The following is a 10,416-nucleotide window of genomic DNA, read 5'->3' on the forward strand; positions in this document are numbered from 1 at the left end:
GTGATTTATACACAAAAATTTAGTCTGGCTCTCAAATCAATGCAAAGACCAGCGAGGCCTACAACCAATGTCGCAACTGGAAAATCTAGTCATATTGAACACCCCATACTTACACACATGGTGTGCTCTGAGACCTAACGACACCAATACATCTCCAAATCTTAGCTGGCTTCAAAGGCTTCTCTGTAGGAGGCCATAACTCACTGGACTCCACTATCCAATTCTTCACATCGACACTATTAGTGACTGATAAGAGGAGATATGTGTCAAAAGGATTCCACAAAAATGCAAAACCATTCTTCAACACAGAAATATTAGAACTTGTACAAAAAAGACGCTTAATGAAAAGGAACAACCCACACTAACATGCATGAATTGTCATTCCTCAAGGAGAAAATCAATCAGATGATCGCAAAGCTTAAGAGAAATAAATGGTCAGAATTCATCTCCTCTCTCGACCACAGAACCAAGCTCCGTTCAGGCCAATCTCGTTTATCTCTGTCCTATCAAAAATCCTCGAAAAATTTGCCTTGAAATCAATATACCCTTTCCTCACTCTATCAAAGTCACAACATGGTTTCCGACCACAGTACTCAACAACAACACACCTATCTACTCTAACAAGATTCATTGCGGACGGATTTAACAAATACTATCCTCCTCAACAAATAATCCTGGCATCAATCGATATAAGCAAAGCATTTGACCGGAATTCACGACATTTCCTAATGGGGTACCTCAAGGCTTCTGTCTTTCTCCAGCCTTCTTCACCTAAATCTCAGTGATATGCCAACTATTTCAGAAACACTACTTCTCTCCTATGCTGACGATTTTGTGATTGCTTCCAGACACAATACCATTAACACAGCAACTAGTTCACTTTAAACTCGGTAGAGTCCCTGACCAAATGGCCAACATCTAACCATATGACTCCTTTGGAGTCCAAATCATATATCACTGTTTTTAGTTCGGATAAACGACAATTCAACATAAACCCAGTTTTCTATGTGGCCGGTGAAAAAATTCCTGTAGCAAAAAACCCGAAAATTTTAGGAATCGTTAATTGTGCAGAACAAAACAATACAAGATCGATGTCAAGATATTTTTCAAACGGAGTCTTTCAATGCTCACCCCTTTCGCCAACTCTCTTTAACTTATTCTTATTGGACCTCCCGCTGCCAAACGATAAAGACTCAATCGTACTATCATACGCTGAAGATATTGTGATTGCTACTTTGAGCCGTGAGGTTAACACGGCAAGTTCAAAACTGCAGAACTACCTCTACAATCTTGAAAGTTGCCTTTCGATAAATCGACTAACAACGAGTCCTGAAAAATCAGTCACTACGCTTTTGACTTCAGCAAAGAAGCTTGGGAAAATGATGGCGAACTTATATTATTATTTATTATTATTATTTATTGACCGGAATTCACGACATTTCCTAATGGGGTACCTCAAGGCTTCTGTCTTTCTCCAGCCTTCTTCACCTAAATCTCAGTGATATGCCAACTATTTCAGAAACACTACTTCTCTCCTATGCTGACGATTTTGTGATTGCTTCCAGACACAATACCATTAACACAGCAAATAATAATGGCGAACTTATATCGAAACAACATGGAAATCCCCTTTAAAAAATCCCAGAAAATCTTCGGCGTGACTTACGATAGTCATATGTGTTTCTTCCAACAAATTGAAAATGTTACAACTAGCTGCATAAAGAAACTGAACATCTTAAAAGTGTTCTTCCGAAAATGCAAACAATGGATCAGCTTCCCCACACGCCAATCAATCTACCGGCAATACATCGAACCCTCCATTAGTTATGCTTGTGGGGCGTGGGGAGGGTTTGTCAGTGAAACGAAACGTGAAAAAATCGAAAAAGCTCAAGAAAGTTTTCGGAAAGCACTACAAGGACCGAATGAACATCTATCCATCGCCTCATTTTAAAAATCTTGGGAAGGAACCATGGACCTACAGGCCCTAAAACTCCTCCACCGCGCCATCATAGAAATTGTGTCGGGACTAGGGAGGAGCACCGGGTAAAGATGAGGATTTTCCTCAGAGAAGCCGGGATCACCTGATTAATTAGTTCTATGTTTTGGACGGTGATCTTGGTTCTAATAATAATAAAAGAATCTTTCTTGTTTTGGCATCCACAGTGAAATAAATCAATGCTTCTCCTTTCAGTCGCTACCTGATTGCAGCCGGCTTCCTACATGTTAGACGCTCCGACACGCTCCCATACATTTTACGCCAAGACTTAACTTTGATTGGAAAAGAGCTGACAACAGCAGACGACCTTGGGCTCCTGAAAGTACTATCGAGAAACAGAGGTAACTCGAAACGATTAACAAAACGCATCCAGGAGAGGGTGGTACAAGGAAGATAACTTCACTAAAAATGTTTTGCGGTGTGGTTATTAATAAGAGATCCTATTCTATAATAGTGTTGTTTTCAAAGTACCACGATTACATTCAAAGTACCATGGATGTTGGAATATGAATGTCGTGGGTTCAACTCCGAAGGAAGCAAGTTTGCAGCTGAGGTCAAGTCTTGTCATCGTTCCCATCCGTGAGGCGACGAGTCCATCTGACACGACACAGATGTAGAAAAGGGATCTCCTATCTTCCCTGAATCACATTACCAATGAAAAATCTCAATTATGTAAAACTCTTCCGAAAACAAATGATGTGCGGTGAGAGACGGTAGGAGGCTGACAAATGTGAACTGGGCGCACCAGATATTCCCCACCTCTCTTTGGATCCGGAAGGCTGTATTGAAGATTTGGAGGGTAATGCTGATCGGCACTGAAAGTTCCTTCTTTCCTTGGCTTCTTCATTCGATTAGTTAGCTGTGACTGTTTGTGCTGGGTTTGCTATGTAAGCTTGGGGGTTAATAAATAAAATAAAAATAAAAGTTTGAGGCACGTAAATCCCTTTTGACATTAAGTCACCGAAGGGCAAAAAGTGTTTGGAATATACCATTGATCATTCCAATGGCTGAAAATGTTAGTTTGTCTATTTAAAATTACTAGACTGACTTTTAGTCCACCAAAAAGACAATTTAGGTTGTTAAACTGGAAAATCAAATTTTAACAAATTGTTTATGGCCAAATTTAATCACTAAGTAACAAATTTAGTTTTGTGTGCCTTCACCGCCTCTCGAATTTCTCTATCTAACTCTGATATAATTTTGTCCTCATTATTGTACACTCCAGTTCTCAACAAACTATCTCTTTCTTCAACAAGTCTTGCTATGTGATCCTCATATACTTCGTCCACCTCCTCAACCACAGTTTCTTTAGCTGACGTGCCACTTGTATGTTGCCTTGCTGCGATCTCTGCTTTCAATTCCTGCAACTCCGACTTAGTTGCAGCCAGCTGTTCCCCCCGAACACTCATATCTTTCTTCGAACGCAGTCGACTCAATTCAGTGTCCTTTTTCTTAATCTGAACTAACAAATCCGCTTCGTGTGCTGATCTCAATTTGGCCAATTCACTCAATGCATTCCCCCAACTTTTTTTGTAGTGTTTCTTCATTTTTTGTTCCTGTTCATAACGCAGTCTGTATTCGTCTCGTTCTAGGGCTATCTTCTCAGCCATTTTCTGGATTTCGAATGCATCCTTTCCTTTGTTCACCTGAGCTTCGTACTCGGACAATTTAGTCCTCATAGAGTTCAATTCACATTCCATATTTCTCCTGAGATTTCTGAAGCAAATTAAACCATTTCGTACTGTTCCTGCTGCAAACGAGATTGCTCCTCCAGCTGAGTTTGTCGCAATGTAGCACGCCATTCAGATTCTTTGCGAGCCTGGACGGTTTCAAACTGAGCCACCGAGAGCTTCAACTTTGAAATTAAACATATAAAGTACATTTTGGTCTCTTTTATTTAGTTCCTCTTCTCTTTCGGATAGCTTGGCCAATGTGGTCCGTAGTGAGGAACTCAATTTATCGTACTCGTCCACCTTTCGTTTAACCAGTGCTTCTCGTTCACTGTGTCGAGTCTTCCACTCTTCAGTCAACTGTGCCAAATAATTTGTCCGGATTTTTTCGAGTTCCTTCAAATGTAATTCTTCCTGGCGAGAACGCCAAATTTCAAGTTCAATGACGGCCTGCCGTTCTATGTGACTCGTGGAATTGCTGTTTTTTTGAGAAATGTCTTCAGTATTCCCCCAGTCGTCAAGAGTGCAGTTAATTTGAATTATATTTTTCATTCCTGTCTCCGCTTTCAGTGAACAAAACCGCCTCGTCCCCGAATGCCCGCAAGAATTCTAATTCAAATCAAAATCCAAATTTGACCTTTATTTGGACAGGCGTGGCTGGTTTTAATAGTTCCTTGATTGGAATGTCCCAGAAATCTTCAAGACGCCCGGATATTCCTGGCTCGGCTTCATCGCCCACCACCCACAGTTCTATATGCAGAGGCACTCTGTGAGTGACATCAATTAATCATCAAACCTTTGAATAGTCTCGGCCAAGTTATTCCATGAAGTAGCAAAATCATATGTGCATGTGCCGTTTACAATATCCACTCTTTTCCCAGCCTCCACCATCACGGAAGGGACAGTGCTGTACGGCACACCCGCTCCAAAAAATACATAGTCATATCTACTAATGACTTTTGCTGTCAAACCTTAGGTTTACTTTTCCGCAGAAACCCAGTTCAACTGATTCTATGCAAATTCTGCAGCTAAAGTGTCTCCTTTCCTCTCCACTTGGATACTCGACTTCCTCATTCTGTGGAGCCAAGAGTACTTGGTCTGAGGGACGAATCTCTTCGTAGTTGGTTGGGATCTTAGATTTCGGTGTTTCTTCAGGTTCGCTGTCGGTGTTTTCATTTCCAAGAGATACAACAATCCTGACTGATGCTTCGAGTTGGTTTTGTTTAGTACTTATATCTCGACTGTTTAACTGAACAATAATATTTGTTATCTTACAATGCAGTCGATGCTCTGTGTGGCTGATTTACTCAAAGTCTCGAGATTACTGAGTTTTTGTTGGGCAAAACTACTCAAATCTACCGACCCAGAGGCCAGGATTTTGTTCTGACCACATAAAAGTTTAACCTCAAATGTAAAAATAATTTACTTCCATCGCAGTCCACACTTGCTGAAAATATCGTTTGAGCATTGCCAGAGAAGAGCGAATGCGCAAAGAAGCCCGTTCTGGTGCAAATTCAGGCTTCACAATGTTCCAGAATTTGTCAGATTCGACCTTGTTGCCAAGCATTTCGTAGGAAAAAGAGAACTCGTCACACTCCAGTTGTGAGTCACTTGGGATTAACTAGTACATTTGTGATGTGAACGTACTCGGGCAAGATTTGTGGCAGACAATATGGTGACGGAGAGTATATAGAGTTGGGTGCAGGTCGGATGTCTTCCGATTTGAAAGAATCCGCTTTGTTCGTTGAGTTCAGTTTTGATTATATTTTCTATCATGTTTTTGAGTAATGTATTAACCGGATTTATCAGGTGTTTGTCCAACTGGTTCACTGTACAGTCTCACACAAACTTCTGGGCTTTTAGACTGTGGCCTAAGTAGTTTGGAGACTCTTTGTGGTATGACTAATTTTCTCCACGTCGGTTCGGGGGGTGGAGGAAGTTCTTTAAGAGTTCGAATGTCGAACGGAATGTGCCCGAGTTCTTGTCGTATCCCGTCTTTGGTGGCAAAAAATATTAGTTTCAGGATTTTTCGGCTCGATCTGTTTCATCATAAATTAAATCTTTGCCTCAGCTGCTGCAACTCAAGCTTGGAGATTTCCCAAGCCAGTTCCTGCGAAAAGTTTGGACTAAGGACCAAATCGGTTGTGTCACTCTCTAGTTTCTCCCCGCAGCATTGTGCTTCTGCAACCAATTTCCATTTTCCGTCGTCAATCAAATTAAAATTCCGTCCTGTGCTATAATTGATGTCCCTACCTTGGCCTATACTGCAGATTATTAGAATTTTAGACTCCTTCGACATTACAGTCTTGTTTCTATTGGAGATATTCTTTTATTTTTATTAAATTTAATTAGCACTTTTTATGTACCATTTTTAATTGGAATCCCAATGATATAAAGAATCAAAGGATTTGTTGTTCCTTTTGCAGGGATTCAATGATCCGTCAAAACTCTGGCGTTTCACAGAATCTCGTTGGCTACATCAAGCGGAGCAGTATGCCGTTTCTTTACAAAATTATTTTATTAATAAAAAGAAACTAATTAATTGCCTAAGTCCTGAGGTTTCTAAGTGAACAAAAGGTGCATTCCACGGATCTCCTTTTTTTCTTTCTTTTTTTCTCTGGCTCTGTAGATTTATCTACACCCAACTGTTTTAAGTATGTCTTGTGGTATTTAGTGACTAGTCCATCCCATTTCATCACACACGGAAAAACATGGTCTGTACACTGATGCATCAGCTTTAGCTTGTTTGCAAGGATGTCATACTTCCATTGTTCGCAAACGATATAGGCATAAAATGCCAATCTCAACGATAACAATCTCCCCGGTGAGAGCAGTATGCCGTCGAATATTACTCTTCTTTACTATCTGTTAAATTGAACAAATATTAAAAAATCAAATGTAGCTCTCTGAAATATGTTCAATATAAAGAAATCATGATGATGGAAAGCTCTTATGAAATATTTAATTAAAAATTGATATTTAACTAATTGAAATGTGTATTTCAAGTGTACAATACTCAAAGACTGTCTTATTGCATAATCGACTAAGTAATCTCCACAATTGGGGATAAACTATAAAATGGTATATCATTCGATCTCATCACTGATAAAAAGCAAAACAATCGAGATTTGTTCGATAAGGCTTTGTTGAGCTCAGCATACTGTTTCTTGACACTCGTAAATTCAATTCCGACGTTTCACGACCAGTTTAAATATAATAAATATGCGGTGGAGTAATTAGAGTGACAATGATCTGGAAAAACGACTCGTCTACGTGGAGAGAAGATTCAGACAAAGAGAATATCCGCCCACCCGACACATTTCCCAGTATTCAGACCAGTAGACCAGAAATCGGGTGGAATGTGGCATGTCCGTTGTGCAGATTGGTCAGATTCGTTCCCGTCTACTACAGACTGGTCAACTGCCGGAATTGCAAACACAAATTTTGCAAGTTTTGCAAAGCTTCATCACATTTATACTCAAAACCGTGTCTCTTCAACTCCAAACGTGCTCAAAGGACTCTCAATTTGAAAATGAAACCGATTGTAATACTCCAGAATGCTCTATATCTAAAGACCCTTTAACTTGTAATGTCCCATCGAGGATGTTCATTTCCTATATAAAACTATTAAAACTCTAGTCGATAAAAATTGTGATTGTTCAAATATATAATTTGACAACATGTCATAAAATTTAAGCTCAATGTCATTCAGCAACAACTAATGGCTGTTTGAGTGGACACCATCGAGGATGTAAGTGACACAACTAATAAAATAACTGACAGTCGATTATAAATTATGGAAACTCACACTCCATGGGAGCTCATAATAAAACAACTTTTAGTACATTGAAATATTCTAATCGAATATCCTCAATGTTTAGTCGACACAATTTGAGCAGGGGCGAGGTTGTATTTCCATTTTAGTAAGACAAAAATTCCAAGAATTTTTACGAGGAATAACCCTTTTTTAAAATATGACAAAACTAAACGTTTTCGAACACTGAAGGAGGTGTGTGGAAGAATACTTTCTGTCAGATAGACCAAATAACCATATGTTTGTCTACAATTCGAACAGTATTAATTATGCCTGTCCGAATTAGTTTTGTGTATCTCACAGACCACAATGACTAATTAATGGATGTCTAAAATCAACACACAGACCGAATTTATTGGGAGTCAAAAATCGTCTCAGTGTTCGGACACTTACAAATGAGATCTCCAATCTTTGTTTCCAAATGCCTCAAATCATCAAACACAAAATAAAAAATGGTAGATAGTTACAAACTCACATTGCTTTGGATAGGTTTGCGTTACTCAGAGTCTCATCAAAACGCACTCGCCGTCTGAAACCTGAGAATTTTGAAGGGATTCATTTGCCAAAGTCTATCCATAACATGTGGCTCACAATAAACGAATACACACGTTACCTACTCCATATCTCCTATCTCCTACAAAGCAGCCCTCCGTTTTTTAGGTGTTTTTGTGGTGAAACTCTATCAACAGATAGGAGTTTATTTGTCGTAGTTTTAATTTTGTGAATGCTCTACTTCTTCTGACGTTTATGGTAAGATATCACAGTAGCTAATGTGCTTGATTAAATTTGCGGTTTAATTTACTAAGATAAGGTTACGATTTTTAATGGTTATTATAACGTAAAAACAGAATCCAATTTTAATAGATTATTAATTAGTTTATTTTAAACTAATTTTAATAGATATAATAAATTATCCGGGAAAAAAGTTGTTTTGGTGTGCCTCCATGGGGATTATAGCAAATAACGTATCCTGCAGTCACTACGAGAACATAAGTCGAATCGATTTGATTGGATGGCTAAATGACTGTCTAAAAGCCAAATTCAGTTCACTACAAGAATTAAAAACAGGTAAAATTATCAGAAATTAATAAAGGAGCTGCATATTGCCAACTAATTGACATGCTGTTCACTGGTCAGTCCCAAATGACCAATTTCAGGGGTCATTAACCTCAAGAAGGTGAAGTTTGATGCCCATCTGGAGCAGGACTGTATTCATAACTTTAGAATTATTCAAAATGCGTTTAAAGGACTCAAAGTTCAGAGAGTTTGATTATTTCTGGCATTTGTTGTCCATTCCAGTAGATAAGCTGGTGAAGGGACGCTATCAGGACAACTACGAGTTCGTCCAGTGGTTCAGACTCTTCTTCCTCGCTAACTACACCACTGAGGTGGAGACGTACGATGCACTCAAGGCCAGAAGTGGTAAATCCATGCCCAGAATGGGTATTGTTTGTGTCACAGTCGTAGTCCCGTCTGGGGTCCTCACTCAGAACTCAGATAGACCACGAATCACACAGTTGGAGGCTCAAGTCGAGTCTTTCAACTCCAGAGTTGAGTGTCTGACCAAAGAGCGAGATTTTTATTACAACAAACTGGTCGAAATTGAGAAATTGGTCAGAAATGTCCCCTTCAAGGACCAGTTTGTGTCTTCTGTCGAAATGGTTCTGTTTGCTGTGGAGGTTTCCTCTGTTTCGGACTTAACCATGTTAGGATGGATTTGTTGCCCCCTCAGATCTGACTTAATTATTTGAAAATAATATATTTTATGTTACTAAATAAAATTGTGTGCTATGGCAACATGAGTGACCATGTTGAGCTGACAGGGGATAGGTATGTAAGAGAGAATGCTCTGCCCAAGGAGATTGCGGAGATGCCACTGAGTGACACGTTCTGTCAGTATTGCGGAGTCAGTCATCTTATGTTTCACGAATTTGAAATGTTGAGACAGAAGGTAATTAGACTATGTGGATTGACAGATTGCCCGACTTGAAAAAGGTCAGTCCCCCGTGGAAGACCAGTCAAAGACGGAAAGTTTGAAAAGAGACGTTTTATTAAAGTTTTATTGACATTTAATACGTCCAAGCCGAACCCGTTTAAGACAGCAAATGGACGAGCTCACCCAACTCAGTTCAAGTGTAGGGTCACAAGGAATTCTAATAAGGAACTTAAAGAAGGAAGTGAGTATGTTCTTGCGGAGCAACAGCCCCCTACTTCATTCAGTCAAACAAATCTGGATTCAGGACACAACAAGAACAGCATTAATTCATTTAAATCGAAAGATGCTTGTTTTGGAAGACAAATACAAACAACTTGGTCGAATCCTGGCCAAAAATTACGAAGTTATGAGCGACAAAATCAGTTTTCTGTTCAATACGAATTCGAAGTTGAGGGACGACCATTCGAGTTGTTTGATATTCCCATTTTAGAAATCCTGGCCAGTTCTAAGGAAATGGAAAGACGACTAAACGATGAGATATCTGAGCAGAAACAGCGTGACCAAGGAAAAATAATCGACTTAACTGCCCAGACCAGGGAATTGCAGACTGCTCTAAATAACATGAAAGGGCAATTTCAACGTGAAAAGATTGACTCATCACGTTTGCCGTGTCGAGTCATCTTTTTAGAACTGGCTGGGAAGTTACAGAACGAATTGACTATCATACAACAAGAAAACAAATCTCTTGCAACTGAAAAGTATTTTCTTTTATGAATTTCAGAGAAATGTATTTTCTCGCTGTGGAAACCAAGTCTTGTCAACTTAAGTCCCTGGCCAAAGAATACGAGCAAAGGGTGAGTGCTTGTCTGGAGTGAATAGATCGCTGACATGAGTCAACGACATGAAAAAGAGATCGCTGAAGTAAATAGTACACTGGAGAGGGAGGTTTTTAGGGGGTTTCATTGACAGAGATTGGAACATATTTCTCTAAAAAATAAAA

General features: G+C 39.4%; 1 protein-coding gene across 1 annotated transcript; it reads left to right on the top strand.

Annotated features, from left to right (window-relative positions):
• Positions 1-8,715: 8,715 nt before the first annotated feature.
• Positions 8,716-10,190, top strand: LOC115230544. The gene is made up of 2 exons (XM_029800698.1): positions 8,716-9,159; positions 9,564-10,190. The coding sequence occupies exons 1-2, from the start codon at positions 8,716-8,718 to the stop codon at positions 10,188-10,190; spliced, it is 1,071 nt and encodes a 356-aa protein (XP_029656558.1).
• Positions 10,191-10,416: the final 226 nt, after the last annotated feature.

The sequence above is a fragment of the Octopus sinensis genome, unplaced genomic scaffold (assembly GCF_006345805.1).
Source record: "Octopus sinensis unplaced genomic scaffold, ASM634580v1 Contig15734, whole genome shotgun sequence".
NCBI classification, from domain to species: domain Eukaryota; kingdom Metazoa; phylum Mollusca; class Cephalopoda; order Octopoda; family Octopodidae; genus Octopus; species Octopus sinensis.